Below are 21,477 nucleotides of genomic sequence, written 5' to 3' on the forward strand. Positions count from 1 at the left end.
GGGACATGATATTACCAAGGGGGATGTTTTTGTGTGGGCGCGATGTAAGGAGTGTGAGGAAATCAGACGACAACTCAGCGTTGTTATGAGCCTATATGAGAGCTTGAAGGACAGGGTGGATGCCCTCGAAGGATCTAAATTGAGGGGCGCATCAAGCTCTCAGCTGCCCACATCAACGCCAGAGTTTGCACTTGATCATCACGCAACACACATGCAACCCCCAAGGCAGAATGCGCTGGTCCCACAGGAACTAGTAGTTGTTGGTGACTCTATTGTCAGGGAAACAGGAAACATGCTTTGTAAAAAGGATAGGTGGAACAGGACCAGCCAGGGGAAAAGGTTGATTACATTGTAGAGCAGATATCATCTTTTAAGGGCACAAAAGATGATATAGTTGTACACGTTGGCACTAATGATATTAAGAGTACGAGACCAGTGAAATTACCTAACAATTAACCCCAGGGGCTCACATATGGTGGTGAGTATGAGCTTGGCACACCCAGGATCCTGAGCTGGATATCATTCTTCTTCTCTTTCTTGGTGATTCCCTTCTACTTTTCTCTCTCTCTCTCTCTCTCTCTCTCTCTCTCTCTCTGTTTCTCTCTCAGGGTAATTAGGGAATTTTTTTTTGGCTGATGCAGCATATGCCTCAGGCTTCCTTGCACCATATAGCTAATAATAATAAAATAAAATGAAAATAAATAATAAAAGTACAGGTCACTGTTGAAAAAAAGCCATGAATAAGGGTTGAATTTGAAGTTTCTGCAATTCTGCCCAGACACGGTGGAAGGGAGTATATAATGAGAGCCTTCTCGATCAATTCAGCCAAGGAAGGATTGTGCAAGGCTGAAGGGATAGAATTTTTTTCAGCCTGCTCTGTACTTCTTAACAGGAGAGACTGCTTCTATAGGGATGGGATTCACTTAAATAGAAAGGGTGCAAGAATATTTGCTGATACTATCGAGGCAGTGTTAGGTGGGTCGGAAAACTGCTAGCTTGGGGGAGATACAAGTACTAACAGATTAACAGTAGCCACTGGCAGAGGTGAAATCGTTTCTTGCACTGCTTCTATCGGAATGAGCAGCAGCCTGATAGATGCAGGGTATTTCAGAGACTGCTGGGAGTCATTTCGGTACAAGCACATCGGTTGTGTTAGGGTAACTAAGAATAGGAACAGGTGTATGTATGTATACTTGCGAATACACCAATGCTAGGAGTTTGGTAAATACATTTGATGACTTTCAGGTATTGCTCAAACCATCAAAGGCAGATATTGTTCGGATATCAGAGATGTGGTGTCACGCAGATATAAGGAATGCAGAACTGGAATTTCTGGAGTACAATGTGTACAGAAAGGAAAGACAGGATAGGAAGGGAGGATGGGTTACGCTATTAGTTAAGAAACACATAAAATCCAAGGAAGTGAAGCCAGTCGACATCGCTGAACAGTGCAGTGTCGAGTCAGTTTGGTGTGACATAAGTATTGGTAGATCAAAATTGAGAGTAGGAGTGTGCTATAGGCCTAATGACTCTGATGAGTATAATAAGAAACTGTACACGGAAATAGAGTGGGCCAGTAAATCAGAGAGTCTAATAATGGGGGGTTTTAATTTCCCATATATTGACTGGAATTTGTGGGTTGGTCACTCACACACTAGCAGGGCTTTTGTGGATTTATTCGATGATTGTTTTCTACATCAGCATATTCGAGAGGCAACCAAAGAGAGTAATACTCTTGATTTGATTATCAGTAGTGATTCTTCATGCATTAAGAATCTGCAAATAAAGGAACCACTAGGTGGCAGTGATCACAGTGTGCTCAAGTGGAATTTACTCAAAGAGGTAACTACCATCAGGGGTAAAGGGAAGGGTTTTTGCTTTCGTAAAGGCGACTACGGTGGTCTGAGACAGTATTTAAATTCTATACAGTGGGACCAACTGATGATGTTACCAACAGCAAATTCAAAATCGGAAGCATTCAAAGAATTAATCTTGGAAACTACGAGGCTTTACATACCAACTCAGAAATATTGTTCAAGATTTAGGCCTAAATGGATGTCAGATGAACTAATGAGACATATGGCAGAGAAGAAAAATGCAGGGGATACATATAAATTAATGGTTGACATGGAACCTTATGATAGATATAAGCTGGTCTGTAAAAAAGTCACATAGGAGATTAGGCAGGCAAAGGCAGATTATGAAAAATCTTTGGCAAAGGACAAAGAAAAACAGTAAAGAGTTCTTTACCTATGTAAACTCTATAAGGAAAGGGATGAATCAGATCGATCCACTGGATATTGATGGTTCAACTGTTGATGATCCTGCTCAGGTGGCTAACAAACTAAATGAGTATTTTGCATTTACATTCACACGTGAGGAGTTATTTAGGGAGGGGAATGCCAGAGGTGAATTGAACTCTGGCAGTGAGCTAGATGATTTTGCAATAACTGTGAGGAAAGTGGAGGAGAAATTGTTGAAGATAAACATAAAAAAGGCACTTGGGGTGGATGGGATCTCTCCAGTTACATTAAAGGAGGCAGCAAAGGAAGTAAGCAAACCCTTAGCTATAATTATGAGAGCTTCTTTGAACTCAAGGGAGGTCACCATGGACTAGAGAGGTGCAAATGTGACCACAATTCACAAAGGAGGATCAAAGGGCGACACAAGTAATTATAGACCTTTTAGTTTAACTTCTGTTCCAGGAAAATTAATGGAGGCACTGGTAAAAGAAGCACTGCAGTATCATCTAGACAAGACGTCAGTTATAGCTCAGACACAGCATCGTTTTGTTAAGGGAAAGTCTTGCCTGACAAATTTTATTGGATACTATGATGTGGTCACAAAGGAACTGGATGCAGGGAATAACTTTGATATCATATATTTGGATCTTAGAAAGGCTTTTGATACTGTTGCACAGGGAAGACTTCTGAACAAATTGGAGCATTGTGGCATTGGAGGAAAATTGTTGCTATGGGTAAAGGGATGGTTGAGTGGGAGAAGACAGAGAGTGGTAAGCAGTGGACACTGCTCATCGTGGACTAATGTTATTAGTGGTGTCCTTCAGGGTTCAGTGTTGGGTTCATTGTTGTTTTCTGTATTTATAAATGATATTGATGATAGTATATCAAGCTTAATGTCCAAGTTTGCAAATGATACGAAGGTTGGCAGGGTTGTTAAAGACACTAATGACAGTGCACTGCTGTAACAGGATCTAGAAATGTTGAGCAGATGGGCTGAGAGGGGGCAAATGAAGTTAAACATTGACAAATGTAAAGTACTACATATGGGAAGCAGTAACCCTATAATAACGTATCAACTCTGTGGTACTACACTTATAGTGGTAGATAACGAAAAGGGCCTGGGGGTAATTGTGCAGGTAGATGTGAAATTTTCTGAGCGGTGCAGACGGGCTGCAAGAGTGGCTTATGGTGTCTTGTCAATGAAATACAGGAATTTTTCTAACAGGAATAAGGAGGTGATTATCCCCGTTGTATAAGGCAATGGTCAGGCTACACCTTGAATATTGTATACAGGTTTGGAGGCCTCATTTTAAGAAGGATGTAGAGCTGTTGGAAAGAGTACAGAGAAGGACAACAAGATTAGTGAATGGAACAAACGGTTGCTCTTACGAAGAAAGGCTTAAATTTTGCAAATTACAGTGTCTGGAGACTAGGCACCTGCGAGGTGATCTCATTGAGGTGTATAAAGCTTTGAATGGTTTGAGCATGCTCAATGCTGATGGGATTCTTCCTCTTGCTCAGAATAATCACCTGAGATGGCATAAATTGAAATCGAGGAAAAAACAGATGTAGGATAGATGTGCGGAAGTTTGCCTTTAGCCAATGGGTAGTTGGTTGGTGGAACAGACTTCCATCCTTTGTTGGGGAAGTTGATAGCCTAAATAAATTTAAGGCTGGGCTGTACAGATATTTGGAACGAACGGAGGGGTGAAATGGGAGAGTGTTGTTTTAGCTGATACTGCATAAGCTTGCTTTCTTGCATCATGTGCCTCTACTAATGCTAATGCTGGCTCATTTGATATGACGAGCATCTCGAGATCATCAGCATATGAGAGGAAGTTTGGGTGCTTCACAAGGAATTGCTCTAAAGCTGTGGCAAAGAACCATGAGGAAAGAACTCCCCTTTGTCGGATGCCGACAGTGGTCATGCTGGTGCTCTCCAATCTATGGTTATATTTGATAACAATTTTCCTGTTGTTAAGAAGTTGATTTAGATAAGAATAACAAGTAGGTTTCCTTGGATTCGGAAGTAATGTTTTAAAATTTTCACCAGCTCTGTTGTGCAAAGTGTGTCAAAAATTGCTTGTATGTCCAGGAAAATACGATTTCTAGTTGTTTCTTATCATTTAGGGCTTTTTGGATTGCCCAAAAAGCGATCCTTAACAGATAACACCATGTAGACATTCTAGGAATAACAGTATGGAGATGATGTGGTCGTTCGTTAAAATAGTGTTCGACTAAGATGGGTTGGATCGTGTTTTCAAAAACTTTTAGCAGCCCACAGGATATGGAGATTGCTCTGTAGCCTTTTAGGTCATTCGGTTTGTTAATTTTTGATATGGTAGGAAGTGATAGCTGTTCCACATTGTCGGTGTGAAACCAGACTGGAGAATGCGGTTGAAGATGTGAATCACGTAGACACTCCAAATTTTCAGAATAAAGAGTGAAAATTCGTCGGGACCAACTGTAAATTTGTTGAGTGAAAAAAAAAAAAATTATTATTATATTAGGGGTGCCCGTAATTAAATACATTAACCCGTATTTGTGTCTGTAAATTGCGAATGTTCTATGGTCGATTTGCCTGTTTTGCTGGACGAAAAACCCCAGTTACTGGAGAGAAAAACCTTGCTATCTACGCCTGAGACCGACTAACTCAGCCACGGAGTGAAAAAAGCCCATTAAAGTTCCTCGCGTCATCGACGGGATTCGAACCCAGGCCTTTTCCACCCGGTGTGGGGAGGACGGTGACGACACCACTGTGCTACTCTCGCAGACAGGTTTGTTGAGTAGGCTGTTAATCACTTCGCTTTCATTATCATATCTCTCGAGATCTTAACATGCGAAAGCGAGGACTTGGCTGTATCTGTGATGGCCGCTACAGCGAGGGGAGAATGTTGTTCCAGATCAGGGTGGAAGGTTGACTGTGCCCACTGTTTGAAAGTTTCTTCATCCATTACCACCTGACGTCCACGTGTGGTAGCGATGCGTTTAGAATGCTCGAACCTTCTTTGGATATACAGAAGATGGGCCCTCCTCCTTACGTTCAGGAAATTCGCTCTTTGTTTGTTGTCATAGATGTGGTCTTGTAGAGATCCAGACTTTTTCCAAGTTCTGTAGGATTTTTGTTTTAGGTTGAAAGCATGTTTTGCCTCAGGGCTGAACCACCTCTTGGTTTTTGAGGAGATTTTAAATGCTTTCGACGTACCAATGAGAGCAATGTGTTTCAATTCATTATAAAGGGCATTTATTGCTTCGTCCACAGATTTGGTTGATTTTGATTTTGATTTTGATTTGGTAGTTATTGGCGCATCGGCTTCTGTGGCCATATTGCACCTCCCAATGTTTTTGCAGTACTTTGATCCAAGCCCGAGGTGGGAATCGAACCCGCGACCTTTGGGTTGCCGAGTAGGTACTTTACCCACTCGGCTAGCCCGGTCGGCCCACAGACCGACCGGGCCGACCGGGCTAGCCCGGTCGGCCCACAGATTTGGAGTAGAGGTTGTTCCAATTGAAAGTTTTAAGTTCAGTAAGGATAACATTTGGCTTGATCAGGTCGGTTGAGAACGTAGTTACAACACGCACCGGGTCCGCCGATTTGCTCAATGAGACTGAGGTTGCGGATGCCTGTGCAGATTCAAAAACTATTGGAAGGTGGTCCGGTCCGTCTTGAACTTGGAATTATAGGGGATGGTTTGAATTTTCTCGAAATTGTGAAAGATGCTGTCAAGGGCCTGATTACCCGTGGTCGGTGTAGGATCCAGGTGGGGGTAAGCCCCTGAATATCTTCCATGTCTCGCCTTGCCTCCTTGAACCTTGGCAAAGGCATGTTAAAATCCCTTAAAACGGTTGTTTGGATTTCGGGGCAAAGATGGGAAGATGTCCATGCAAAACAGTGTTTTCTCTGATTGATGGGGTGTGTCCTGGGGGAGATACACAAGACCAATTTGGATCCTTTTACCATTCTTGTTGAAAATTGCAATGAGTGCTTCGCATTGTGGTGTTTTACTATTGTGAACATGTAGCTGCCTGAAAGAGGTCTTGAAGAAGATGACAACATCGCCACCTCTCTTATCTTTTCTAGAGTTTGCTAGATAGTGATAACGAGTGAACGAGAGAAGCACCCCGAGGTGTTTCCCCTGATCAACCCATATTTCCGAGATGCAGATGAAATCAATATCTTCCTGGAGGAGCAGGGCTTGTAAGGTATGGAACTTGTTAGCGAGGCTCCAAAATTTTGCAGAAAGAAAGTTAATGACATTTAGGAAAAATCCATTTGTCCCTTTAAAACTGATTGCTATTGGTGTATAATAGGGGCCTTGTGGTTGGTGTCATTTTTTGTTTCAATAAATGGCTTAATTAAGGCACCTGTCGGTCAGACTGCTGGGTTAAGAATCTCGTGGAGATGCGCCCTGGGGCAAGAGAGTACAAAAGAAGAATATGATGGAAATCTGGTTTTGATGGCTCTAACCTTAATGCCACTTTCTTTGTCTAGGAAGCTTGTCTGTGCGCGTAGCACAGTGGTATCGTCACCGTCCTCCCCACACCGGGTGGAAAAGGCCCGGGTTCGAATCCCGTCGATGACGTGAGGAACTTTAGTGGGCTCTTTTCACTCCGTGGCTGAGTTAGTCGGGCTCAGGTGTTGATAGTAAGGTTCCCCCACCCCCCAGAAATTTGAGTTTTTTTCGTCCAGAAAACAGGCAAATCGACCAGAGAACACACGCAATTTACAGTCAAATAAATAAATGAGTAGTGTAATCATTTACTGAGGACCCTAATATCATAATTTGGTTTTTGTCTAGGAAGGCTTTTGATAGCAGTGGCCTGGGTACTAGGCCCCAGCCTAGTGATGAATATATATATTTTTTATTACTTTATTATTTTTAGGCCACCCGAATAATCAAATTCATCTGCCGTGCTGTATGTCTTATGTGTTCTATCGATCTGTCTGTTTTGCTGTACGAAAAACCCCAGTTTCTGGGGAGGAGGAAACCCTGATATCTACGCCTAAGACTAATTAACTCAGCCACGGAGTGAAAAAAAGCTCATCAGAGTTCCTAATGTCATCGACGGGATTCGAACTCGAGCCTTTTCCACCCGGTGTGGGGAGGATGGTGACGATACCACTGTGCAACCCGAGCAGACCCTAGTGATGAATAACTTGGCTCGGGTAGTCACAGCTGTAATGTTGTAGGTTTCACAAACATGCACTGAGCCGCAGAGTTTCACTGTGAATTTCCATCCGCTGAGTTGTTGTTGTTATTTGGTTTTTAGGAGCATTAGCAACTAAGGCCATATCGCTCCGGGAATATGCGGTGGTCATTCCCTGACCTTTCCGCATCCTCCGTATTTGGTGGTGACGGGCTCGAACCCCCGTCTATCAAGAAGCGTGTGCTACGCACTGCTGCTTCTTCCCACCTGGCCACGGAGGCGCTTATCCGCTGAGTGCTCTTATTGATTGATTGATTGATTGATTTCATTGCGTTGAACAGTCTGGATTCAATATGCTGCTTGTTGTAAATCTACCCCTAGGGAAAGGGTCTGTATTTGTGCTGGCAGCTGCTCTCTGAACGGTTTTTCGCTGTTTTTTGGTTGGCCCCCAGACGAAGTCACGTACATTGTGGGTAAATAGCAATACGTTTTGTATATATTTTAATTTATATTCTCTTTTTTTCCTTTCTTTTGTATATTATTCATATTATTCTTCCTTCTACTTACCTTACAATATCTCTTGCGTTTTCTATAAAATATATCTTGGTATAGTATGTATGATTGTCTTCAATATTAATTACTATATACAACATATTATACTGTATATATACACACACACACACACACACACACGCACGCACAGAGAGAGAGAGAGAGAGAGAGAGAGAGAGAGAGAGAGAGAGAGGCGAATAGCCATCATACAACTTAATATCGTAAACTACACAGTATTTATTGTAATTTATTCAGTTTCTTGCGAGTTCGATCGTTTCCTCCTCGGTCCGCCACTACGTTAAACCCACTGGTTTAACTAACAATGCAGCATTAAACAGAGCATGCCATTAATTACACAACTGATTACTAAAGAAAGAGATATTATATTAGCAAGAAGAGAAAAGAACTTTCTAAGTAAAAAAATTAATGGTGTTCATGATAATACTAGGGCATACTTTCCGAGTATATCAATGCGCTAGTCATTCTTACAAATTTAGATTTAGTGTATCGTCTCACTTATACATAGATTCGCAAGTTAGAAATATCATGCCACAGAGTAGTAACATACTTCTCTGTGTATCATGAGGAGTTAAAGGATTGAAGTGTACTGAGATATCGTTCATCATGAATATTTATACATGGGGCGAATTTAATCGAAGTGAATATATCACTCGTTACGAGACGCGGTCTTATTATTACTTAATTTTTTCTGTTTTTTTATTATACTTTTTAATAATGTTGTATTTCCTAGTATAACACAACAGCGACCTATAAGAGAAAGGAACATTTCTTTCTCCCCAATGCCGTTGTATTGAATCGGAAACCGTGACTCGTTTTTTCTTTTTACTTTTTCCAGCATAATATAATATAATGGTTTTTTCTTTTAATTTGATAATTTTAAGTTTTCCAAGCATGATATAACGGCTTTCCCTCATATGATGTATTAAATCCGCAACTGTGATTCAATGGAAGTGTTTTCTCGTTCTATGTATAAGTGATAGGATACACTAAAATAAATACCCCGTAAAATGTAAGTATGCCGAATACTCTTAAGACATACAAAATCCAAATGTAGAAAACACATCTTATACCTGCACTCTAGACAAAAATTCTTCTATGGTGTCTGGTTGTTCTCCCGGAAGATAACACAGTTGAACTGTGCTCATTGTTATCAATACTTCATCAGCTCTATGCAAGAGGATCTTGTCAACCCTGTCACAAAAGAATACTGCATTTAGAATACTTAATGTAATTAATTAAATAATGTAACTGTTCACATCTGTGGGTAGGCAGAGGTAGAATGTGTTCACCTGCTGTACCTACCCACTTCATGTTTAATTCTTGTTGCAGCTTTTAACAGCAATTAAGCATGAAGTGAACTGTATTTTTTTAACTAAGTTTATGAAAACCACAAATACGTACTGATAATTGAAATAAGTTTCCATACAGAAAAGCCAATTTATGAAACACGCAGTGAAATGCTGTCAAGATGCTTGACTTTGAAGAAGTAAGTTGAAGAAATCCACATAAGAAGGCTTCGACATCATATATTTCAAAGTGTGGGCAACCATGCAACACAAACTGCTTGATCCCCTGTGCAGTGCTTTTGGTTAGCTTTTAGGATACTGCCCAGAACTGCCTTGCGAAGGAATAAAACGAACAGTTTGGAAAATAAAAAAAAAAAAAAACGTCAATATCTCGAAACCAATTGTTACCCAATATAGTTCATAAACTAAAGCATCAATTAAATAGTTGGATCCCGAGGAAGGAACAAACGAATTGACAAACCAAAATTCCGTCACTGAAAAGGTAATGCGCGGAGCAGAGTAATTAAAGAATCTACAAGCCGGTACATCAGGTAGCTGGTGACAAGCTCGCTCGAACTCTCCAGGAGACCTCCAGGGGCAAATTAACTTGTGTCCAGTGGCAGACCGAAGTCGTCGTCAAAGTCATCGAACGACTAGAGGCGAACTAAATTCTCGGTAGGTTCATTCGAACTATTGATATATTAGGGGATGTGGTGGAGTGAAAGATGGTGGTAAAATCGATATAGCTGTATTCTAACTAGTTAAGGCAATCTTCAGTGATTGGAATGAAATTGTTAGACAATAATGCATTTCCAAAGTCGCTTCTAGTAACAGCTATAATGTCCCCCCTCCCCACTTTAGTTTGAACGCCTTTATCTGCGCGTTCATAATGACGGCAGAGAACAGCATGTCCGCAAATTTTCACCCACAAAAATGATATTTTTATTAAGAAGAGTTCAGATTAAGACCAAAATAAGTTAGGAAAACCATCATTTCCCGAGATAATGGCGTAAAATGTAATTATGAATGATTATGCAGCACATGAAGTTATGAATTGCAATTGTCTATATCCAAGTGTGATGTAACGTTGCCTAGATTAATCTGTGAATTAAAACGTTTTGCTTGTTTAAATGCCTGATCTTGTTAATGTTCAACATCAGATCAGTAATTTAAGCACCTTTATAAATAGTCTAACTTAGAATAAGTAATTTATACTCATAGTTGTTTTATGGAAAATGTTATTGCAAGTCAAGAACTCATCAAATTTTACAAAATTCGCAGTTCACAAACCTGAAAACGCAACACTTTTGCTGAAGCTCTCTTTGAGTAGAGGGCGGAAAGACATTGTTCTACCATACACTAGGCGACATGACTTTGCTGGGAGTTTTCCAAAAAAAAAAAAAAGCCAAAAGATCACAGAAGCAATCTATCTAGTTGTCAACAATATTCCTGAGAATTCCACCTTCCTCCCCTCACCACCAACTTCGGCGTACCAATGCGTTAATCATCTCAAATCAATGTTTTCTAAAGAAGCTCGCATCAAGGGCAACTTTGTTTTTACATATGCTTAATGGAGATTGTACGCGCCACCATCATGCTGGAATCGCTTGTTTCGATGGATACTCAGAGGAACATCTTCCAGTAATTCAGGCGAATTAAATGGAAATTTTTTTAAAAAGTTTTCGCCCATCACTTTTCAGAACATGTAACAAAGGCTCTGATTCAGAAAGGAGTTATTTCCAGATATGTTTATATCTTTTTATTTGTTTTTATACGTGTAACTACACTATCATTTGTCGGTACAATTTAAAACGCCCTATATACTAATAATTTTAATTTTGCAATGCCCACTGCAGTTTTATGCACTAAAAATCAATCACTAATGGCAGCACAATAACTTGTTACGTGTTTTAAAAATAAATATTAACTACAGAAATGCGAAAATTCGCTAAGTGGAACTGCACATAACGATATGTGTAGGATAAGTAAAACGTAGATTCACAACTTCACAGTAAACATTTGCTAACAGCGATAAAAATAGTTAAAGTCGGTGTTTTCATGCTCATTTGATTGATGAAGTTGCCACATGCAGCAGTTTAGTGTTAATTCTGTAGTGAAAATTGAAATGGCAACGTACACTTGTGCTGAAAGAGCATAATGTATTTTTTGGATAAAAGAAACGAAGTCTGCAACGCAAGTTAAGCGGAAATTTCGTACAAGGTTCGGCAAAACTGCAACTAGCAGACATTCGATCCACAATTGGCATAAGACTTGTAGCTGTACAAGAAAGCCAGCAGGCCTGCTCCAAGTAAGCAAACCGTTCAGGATATGAAACGGACTCCAACCTCAGTTAGAAAAAATCAACTTATGGGCAAGCAGCATAAAACTTGATATATCCCAAAAATCAGTGTGCAGAGTGTTGCATCTAAAACAAAACCACACAAGTTTCAGATGGAGCTGTTACGGCTGACGACAAAGTCAGACGTCAGATATTCTCTGTGCACATGTTTAGTCTGGGTAGATAGCACTGTGGTTACAGTCAACGTCTTTCCCTCATCGGGTGGAAAAGGTCCGGGTTCGACTCCCATCAATGACGCTAGGAACTTTTATGGGCTTTCTCTTTCCCATTCGGTGGCTGAGTTAGTCAATCTTAGGCGTGGATAGCAAAGTCTCCCCCTCTCCCGTCCAGCAAAACAGGCAAATCGACCAGAAAACACAAGGAGTTTATGAACATTTACATATGGGCAAATGACTTTGTTCTAGGGTGGCCATAATACACAGTAACAGTTTTATGACTTTTTTTTTTTTTATATACATGTTATGATTATTCTAAGATGGCAAAAGATGAGGAGCTGCTTAAACGTTCTTTGTTAAGTGACGAGTGTACGTTCCGCGTCATAGACAAAGTGAAATCACACAATGTCTGGGACTGTCTCAAAGGTGTTCCATGGTTTTGGAACACGTTCGAGACAGTCCCGAAATTAACGTGTTTTGCAGAAAGGTGTGCGATCCGTTCTTCAAAGAAAGAACAGTCACTGGTCCCGTATATCGAGAAAGGCTGGAGAAATATCTAATCTCGCAAATTGCTCAGGATAACGACAACAATGTGCTCTTCCAATGAGAAGACGCATCCTCTCAAGGATGATGATGGGTGTTTGGATCTCCACTTTACCTGTTGATGGATAAGGTGCGCAGGTCCAATTCTATGGCCAGCTTACTCCATGGACCTCACGCTGTTGGACTTCTTTTTGTAGGGGTTACGTTAAGGACCAGGCTTGCAAACCCAACTTGCCAACTGATTTGAACTACTTGAAGAGAAGGATCACTGCCGTGATCGACATAGTTAAAAGTACAATAGCCATATTATAGCGTCTGGCAAGAGTTTGATTACCGATGAGATATGTGCTGCATTATTTCTGGAGGTCATATCGGAATGGAACATAACTAGTATTTCCACTGAAACTTTGAGTTTGTACTAATTTTCTTCCAGTACAATGTTTGTTCTATGTAACATAACAAAAAAGTTATACGGTACTAAATGTGTGAAACTACTTTTGACTTGAAATAAAATTTTGTGCGGATTGCTACGTTCGATTTTCGATCACGCTGTTCGCACTGGACATTCCAACTACTGCTTTTAGAGACGAATACAGTGTACCGTTATCCACGGTTATATCTAAGTTGCTAATATCTTCTTTTTAATTTAAATTGTTTATATCATCACCTGAACAGATGAATCTAGTATAACTTACGGATTTAAAAATCTGAGACACCAAGGTCTGTTTTGAAGCTAATATACACAACTTGACTGTTCAATTAAGCAAAATACATTATTCGCGGTTCTGTGAATGTTCACTATAGATGCCACTTGCCAGCTGAAGTAACTTCGAAACCGCTGTCTTGGGAGTGTCTCAGTTTTTTTTTAAATGTATAACAGATTCGATTGTTTAGGTAGTACTGTACAATTTAAAAAGGCATTAGCAAATTAGGCAGAACCGTGGTTAATAGTATTTGTTTCTAAGTTGAGCACAAGTCCGAGTTTTACCGCTGAGTATTCATTTTCGGTCTTCAGTGGGAGCAGAATGATCTTCATGACCGAAAACTGAACACAGTGAAGTGTATACGAATTTTATTTGATTCCAACTACTACGTTTAAATATTCCCCTGCAGTCCTATAGTATTGCTTCTGACTCATCATGTATATAATTGTGTAAAGTAATTGCTCCAGAGAAATTAACTTTAAATCTAAAATACACGTCAGGTATGAACAAAAAGTTTAAAAATATTAAAAAACAACAACAACAAATTATGAAAGCGTGCACACACTTCTCACCTTTCAATTAGCAAGAACACGTCATTGATTGTACGTTTGCACTTCTCCATGTAAGGTTGGATGTTTAAACTTGACCATGTCAATAAAGTTAATCCTGGTTTAAGAACTTCATCTATCTTAAGTAGGTGAATTTCAAACAGTGGCCTTAGTTCTGTTCTTATGGTTTCCCTGATTTTCTCATTTTGTTTCAGAAGGTACTAAATAACACAAAAAAAAAAAAAAAAAAATCACTGCGATGTACTTTACAATTAACAAAAAATAATGAAACTATATAAAATGGATTAATAGTATGGCTAAAACGTTCCTACTTTTTATTTATACTGTCTGAGCCTAGTTCGGAATAAACTAAGTTTGATTGATTGATCAAAAACACTAACAGTTAGGACCAAGACAGTCATTACAACCATAAATGTTGCTAGAAATTTCCTGGCCTGCAGGAGGGAAGAATGCACATTATGAAAGCCAGTGCCTCCGCCCCCTACCTTCTGATGCCCGCGCTTGTAATGGGGCCGGTCTATTCGATTTCTTTTTTAAAAAAATTAAATATAGATTTAAATTTAATTTCGAAACACAAAGGAACTATCAAGAGGCTGTCAGATTGGCTAGATTCCTAATTTAATATTTAGTACATTATTTAAAGAAAGGAATAAAAAATAGCAATTCTTCGGATGATATGTTCCGGCTTATACATACCTGTAGGAGATTCTTGGTTTTCTTTATTTGTTCCTGTTTACTTAGTACCAAACGTGCAAGTGGTGGCACTTCGAGACCCATTTTATACAGCAAGTCTGCCTCCCTCATGAGCGTCAATAGTAGAGGATCCAAGTTCACCCCTACGCGGTCAGTTTCACTAATAATAGCAAGGAGTCTCTTACGAAAGCATACCTCTACTAGTGGTACCTACAGAAAACAAATACCGCTTCAATACTATTTTTTTAAGTGAGAATAATTTAATCCATATCATTTAATGTCAACACCTTACGTATACGTCGCTAGCCTCTTTATTAGAACTGTTCTAAAAGCGCACTGAGCCGCCTTTCGTCTGATTACTGCTCTGCTAGTTTGCCATGGAGTTCTTAAAGACGTCAAGAGGAATACTGTATCAGGCAGTCGGCAAAAATTGTTCTAGTTTATCTAACAGATACTCAGTTGGATTTGGATTTGTGAGACTGAGCTCACATGGATCACGTTCCGTAAATCACACACACACATCACATCTGGCTGCGTGACCATCAGTATCATCGAACTGGAATATTCATCCTTGTCAGGGTAGATGTGTAACATTACTGGATGTGCTTCACCAGCGATTATATTCTAGTAAGTTTTGTCGACATTGTTGGTCAGCTGAATCAAGAAATCAAAAACACTTCCGCCTAAAAGTTTGGAATCACATGTTTCATTTTTCTTAATTTCCAAAGTTTTTTTTTTATTATTAAAATAGGACCAACTTGTTTATAGATTTTTATTAGAATATTTTCTATTGCATATATAAAAAAAAAAAACAACTTAATGATATTTAAGAAATTTCTTGAACATTCTAGAATATTACAGAAAGGCGTAGAAGACTCCTGAATGTGGTAGAACATTGTAGAATATTACAGAAAGGCGTAGAAGACTCCTGAATGTGGTAGAACATTGTAGAATATTCCTGAATTGTAAATGATTCTAGAATATTATTGAAAATGCGAGTATTGTTTCAATATTATAAAAGATTTTTGATGATTCTAAAGTGTTTTGCAATAATATTAATTAAGGAATAAGAGCTGTAACTCAAAAAATCGAACGCCCGTCATTCAGAAAGGGTCTCTGCATGGGCACCGGCAGGATATTTTTCCAAGGTGGTGCATGTGGGAATAAATTTTTTGTTCACTAAATTTTCGAAAACAAGCAATATCTTATGTTTCAATAAATTAATGAAAATATTAAAAATTGTATATCACTTCGAAATCCAAAAGTGGTGGTGCACTTGCACCATGCTGCAGGCGCCCATGGATGTCTGGTATAAATTTTGCGTGCTTCGTGATAAACATAGCAAGAAATAAACTGAGTGTTGAAAAAAAGAAGTGCTATTATAACTCTCTATAAAGAAATTTATTTTATGAGAAGTATTGGCAAAACATTAAGTGTTTCATTTAAAGGAGTACAACCTACCATTCAACGACTCAAAGAGACTGGCAGTTTAAAGGACAAACAACGATCAGCACGACCGCACGTAATCTGCTGACGAGGCTACCAGAGACGGTCGTGTTCAAAGCCGCTAAGTGGATTTTTCTTATTTATTGATTTGAAATTATTGTTTTTCTAAAACTTTTGATTTAAATTTAGTAGTATAACATTATTTTGTGATTTTTTGATTAATTTGGTGTATTTATTCTTTACTCGGCCTTGTAATTGCATAAAAGTATCGGTAAAGGTTTCCAGGTGTTTCAACTCCGGTACCGTTCGTTATTTTCCCGCCTTTGTGATACGATAGTTATATACCGTACTAGATAGCGTTAGTTGAACTTCGTTAGCAGTTAAATTGTACGTTTAAATAAATACATATAACGACTTAGATTACAAACGTAATATAATTAATTATATTTAACATAATTAATAACATAACATAATTAATTATAATTAATTAATAAATTAATAGAATCATGACTCAGACCACAGCGGCAAAGCAAAAGGCTCAAGCTAATGAAAGTGCTGTGGCTCAGAGCAGAACTGAGGGGGGCAGTTGTCCTCTGACTCACAGCCTTATAAAATGCACTGTTTGCTTGATGTTTGCAGAGCAATCGGGTACGGGACATGATACTGCCAAGGGGGATGTCTTTGTGTGTGCGCGATACAAGGAGTGTATCGATATCAACCAACAACTCGGCGTTCTTGTGGGGCTATATGAGAGCTTGAAGGACAGGGTGGATGCCCTCGAAGGAACTAAATTGAGGGGCCCATCAAGCTCTCAGCTGCCCACATCAACGCCAGAGCTTGCACTTGGGCTTCGCGTGACACAGAGACAACCCCCAAAGCAGAATGCGCTGGTCCCGAAGGAACTAGTAGTTGTTGGTGACTCTATTGTCAGGGAAACGGGGAACATGCTTTGTAAAAAAGATAGGTGGAACAGGACCAGGGTATGTCTGCCAGGGGCAAAGGTTGATGACGTTGTAGAGCGAATATCATCTTTTAAGGGCACAAAAGGTGATATAGTTGTACACGTTGGCACTAATAATATTAAGAGTAGGAGACCGGCAGAATTACTTAACAAGTACAGGTCACTGTTGAACAAAAGCCGAGAATTAGGGTTGAATTTGAAAGTGTCTGCAATTCTGCCCAGACACGATAGGAGGGAGTATATGATGAGAGCCTTGTCGATCAATTCGGCCCTGGAAAGATTGTGCAAGGCTCAAGGGGTAGAATTTTTTTCAGCCTGGACTGTACTTGTTAACAGGAGAGATTGCTTCTACAGGGATGGGATACACTTAAATAGAAAGGGTGCAAGAATATTTGCAGATGCTATCGAGGCAGTGTTAGGTGGGTCGGAAAACTGCTAGCTTGGGGGGAGACAAAGACCAATAGATTGACAGTAGCCACTAGCAGAGGTGAAAGAGATTCTTTCACTGCTTTTATTAGAATGAGCAGAAGCCTGGAAAACAAGACGCATGGTATTTCAGAGACTGCTGGAAGCCATTGCGGTACAAGTAAACACATGGGTTGTGTTAGGGTAGCTAAGAATAGAAACAGGTGCAGGTATACTTGCGTGTACACCAATGCTAGGAGTTTAGTAAATAAATTTGATGAATTTGAGGTATTGCTCAAAACATCAAAGGCAGATATTGTTGGGATATCAGAGACGTGGTGTCACACAGATATAAGGGATGCAGAACTGCAATTTGGGGAGTACAACGTCTACAGAAAGGATAGACAGGATAGGAAGGGGGGAGGGGTTATGCTATTAGTTAAGAAACACATAAAAACCAAGGAAGTGAAGCCAGTCGACATCGCCGGACAGTGCAGTGTTGAGTCAGTTTGGTGTGACATAAGCATTCGGAGATCAAAATTGAGAGTAGGAGTGTGCTATAGGCCTAATGATTCTGATGAGTATAATAAGGAACTGTACAGGGAAATAGAGTGGGCCAGTAAATCAGAGAGTCTTATAATGGGAGATTTTAATTTCCCAGATATTGACTGGAATTTGGGGGCTGGTTACTCACACACTAGCAGGGCTTTAGTGGATTTATTGGATGATTGTTTTCTACATCACCATGTTCGGGAGGCAACTAGAGGGAGTAATACTCTTGATTTGATTATCAGCAGTGATTTTTCATGCATTAAGAATCTGCAGATAAACGAACCACTAGGTGGCAGTGATCACAGTGTGCTGAAGTGGGATTTACTCAAAGAGGTAACTACCATTAGGGGTAAAGGGAAGGGTTATTGCTTCCGTAAAGGCGACTACGATGGACTGAGACAGTATTTAAATTCTATACAGTGGTACCAACTGATGATGTTACCAACAGCAAATTCAAAATGGGAAGCATTCAAAGAACTTATCTTGGAAGCACTAGGCTTTACATACCAACTAAGAAATATTGTTCAAGGTTTAGGCCAAAATGGATGTCAGATGAACTAATGAGGCATATGGCAGAGAAGAAAAATGCATGGGATACTTACAAATTAACACATGACACAGAAGCCTATGATAGATACAAGTTGATATGCAACCAAGTTACAAAGGAGGTTAGGCAGGCAAAGGCAGATTACGAGAAATCCTTGGCAAGGGATGCAAAGAAAAACAGCAAAGAGTTCTTTACTTATGTTAACTCTAGAAGGAAGGGGATGAATCAGATTGGTCCACATGATATTGATGGGTCAACTGTTGATGATCCTGCTCAGGTAGCTAACAAACTAAATGAATATTTTGCATCGACATTCACACATTAGCATTAGCATTAGCATTAGTAGAGGCATACGATGCAAGAAAGCAAGCTTATTCAGCATCAGCCCAAAAAAAAAAAAAAAAAACCCTCTCCCATTTCACCCCTCCGTTCGTTCGAAATACCTGTCCAGTTGAGCTTTAAATTTGTTTAGGCTATCAACTTCAACAACAAGTGATGGAAGTCGGTTCCACCAACCAACCACCCGCTGGCCAAAGGCAAATTTCCGCACATCTATCCGACATCCGTCCTTCCTCAATTTGAATTTATGCCCTCTCAGGTGATTATTCTGAGAAAGATGAAGAATCCCATTGGCATTAAGCATGCTCAAACCATTCAAGGCCTTATACACCTCTATCAGATCACCTCGCCGGTGCCTAGTCTCCAGACTCTGTAATTTGCAAAACTTAAGCCTTTCTTCGTAAGAGCAACCCTTTGTTCCATTTACTAATCTTGTTGCCCTTCTCTGTACCCGTTCCAGCAGCTCTACATCCTTCTTGAAATGAGGCCTCCAGACCTGTATACAGTACTCAAGATGTGGCCTAACCATTGCCTTATACAAGGGAATAATCACCTCCTTATCACTGCTAGAAAAATTCCTGTATATCATTGACAAGACACCATGAGCTACTCTTGCAGCTCGTCTGCACTGCTCAGAGAACTTCATATCTCCCTGCACAATTACCCCCAGGTCCTTTTCATTCTCCACCACTGTCAGTGTGGTACCGCAGAGTTGATACGTTGCTCTGGGGTTACTGTTTCCCATATGCAGTACTTTACATTTGTCAATGTTAAACTTCATTTGCCACCTCTCAGCCCATCTGTTCAACCTTTCCAGATCCTGTTGCAGCAGCATAGCGTCAGTAGTGTCCTTGACGACCCTGCCAACCTTTGTATCATCTGCAAACTTGGACATTAAACTTGATATCCCATCATCAATATCATTCATAAACACCGAAAACAACAACGGACCCAACACTGAACCTTGAGGAACTCCACTAATAACATTAGTCCACGTTGAGCAGTGTCCATTGATTACCACTCTCTGTCTTCTGCCACTCAACCATCCCCTTATCCATAGCAGCAATTTGCCTCCAATGCCACACTGCTCCAATTTGTGCAGCAGTCTTCCATGTGCAACAGTATCAAAAGCCTTTCTAAGATCCAAATATATAATATCAAAGTTATTCCCTGCATCCAGTTCTTTTGTGACTACATCATAGTATCCAATCAAATTGGTCAGGCAAGACCTACCCTTAACAAAACCATGCTGCGTCTGAGCTATAACTGAATTCTTGTCTAGATGATCCTGCAGTGCTTCTTTAACCAGTGCCTCCATTAATTTACCTGGAACAGAAGTTAAACTAACAGGTCTATAATTACTTGTGTCAGCCTTTGATCCTCCTTTGTGAATTGGGGTTACATTTGCACATCTCCAGTCTATGGGTACCTCCCCTGAGTCCAAAGAAGCTCTCATAATTATGGCTAGGGGTTTGCATACTTCCTTTGCTGCCTCCTTTAATATAACTGGATAGATCCCATCCACCCCAGGTGCCTTTTTTATGTTTATCCTCAACAATCTCTCCTCCACTTTCCTCTCAGTTATTACAAAATCATCCAGCTCACTGCCAATGTTTACTTTACCTACATCATTCTCCTTCCTGAATAACTCCTCATGCGTGAATGTAGATGCAAAATACTCGTTTAGATTGTTAGCCACCTGAGCAGGATCCTCAACTGTTGAACCATCAATATCCAGTGGACCAATCTGATTCATCCCTTTCCTTCTCGAGTTCAAGTATGTAAAGAACTCTTTTCTGTTTTTCTTTGCATCCTTTGCCAAGGATTTTTCGTAGTCTGCCTTTGCCTGCCTAATCTCCTTTGTGACTTGGTTAACAGACCAACTTATATCTATCATAGGCTTCCATGTCACCCATTAATTTATATGTATCCCATGCATTTTTCTTCTCTGCCACATGTCTCATTAGTTCATCTGACAACCATTTAGGCCTAAACCTTGAACAATATTTCTTAGTTGGTATGTAAAGCCTGGTAGCCTCCAAGATTAGTTCCTTGAATGCTTCCCATTTTGAGTTTGCTGTTGGTAACATCATCAGTTGGTCCCACTGTATAGAATTTAAATACTGTCTCAGACCATCATAGTCGCCTTTACGAAAACAAAAACCCTTCCCTTTACCTCTGATGGTAGTTACCTCCTTGAGTAAATCCCACTTCAACACACTGTGATCACTGCCACCTAGTGGTTCATTTATCTGCAGGTTCTTAATGAATGAAGGAGTTATTCAGCAAGGGGAATGCCAGAGGTGTATTCAACTCTAGCAGTAAGCTACAGAATCTTGAAATAACTGGGAGTAAAGTGGAGGAGAAACTGTTGAAGATAAACACAAGAAAGGCACCCGGGGTGGATGGGATCTATCCAGTTAAATTAAAGGAGGCAGCAAAGGAAGTAAGCAAACCCTTAGCCATAATTATGAGAGCTTCCTTGGACTCAGGGGAGGTACCCATAGACTGGAAATGTGCAAATGTGACCCCAATTCACAAAGGAGGATCAAAGGCTGACACAAGTAATTATAGACCTGTGAGCTTAACTTCTGTTCCAGGAAAATTAATGGAGGCACTAGTTAAAGAAGCACTGCAGGATCATTTAGACAAGACTTCAGTTATATCTCAGACACAGCATGGTTTTGTTAAGGGGAAGTCTTGCCTGACCAACTTGATTGGATACTATGATGCAGTCACAAAAGAACTGGATGCAGGGAATAACTTTGATATTATATACTTGGATCTTAGAAAGGCTTTTGATAGTGTTGCACATGGAAGACTGCTACACAAATTGGAGCAGTGTGACATTGGAGGCAAATTGCTGCTATGGATAAAGGGGTGGTTGAGGGGGAGAAGACAGAGAGTGGTAATCAATGGAGACTGCTCGTCGTGGACTAATGTTTTTAGTGGAG

The 21,477-nt window shown here is 40.0% G+C and overlaps 1 protein-coding gene across 1 annotated transcript in view; it reads right to left on the reverse strand.

Moving 5' to 3' along the window:
- Dhc1 (dynein axonemal heavy chain 1) overlaps positions 1–21,477 on the reverse strand; it is a 620,756-nt gene that overhangs the window by 565,557 nt on the left and 33,722 nt on the right. Inside the window, exons 10-12 of the mRNA XM_090390121.1 lie at positions 14,277–14,483; positions 13,584–13,780; positions 9,035–9,155 (exon numbers count right to left, since the gene is read on the reverse strand). Of these exons, the coding sequence (XP_090246247.1) occupies positions 9,035–9,155; positions 13,584–13,780; positions 14,277–14,483 (525 nt within the window). The remainder of the gene's footprint in view (positions 1–9,034; positions 9,156–13,583; positions 13,781–14,276; positions 14,484–21,477) is intronic.

Source organism: Mastigoproctus giganteus, chromosome 2, assembly GCF_048544385.1.
Source record: "Mastigoproctus giganteus isolate SK-2022 chromosome 2, ASM4854438v1, whole genome shotgun sequence".
Taxonomy (NCBI): domain Eukaryota; kingdom Metazoa; phylum Arthropoda; class Arachnida; order Uropygi; family Thelyphonidae; genus Mastigoproctus; species Mastigoproctus giganteus.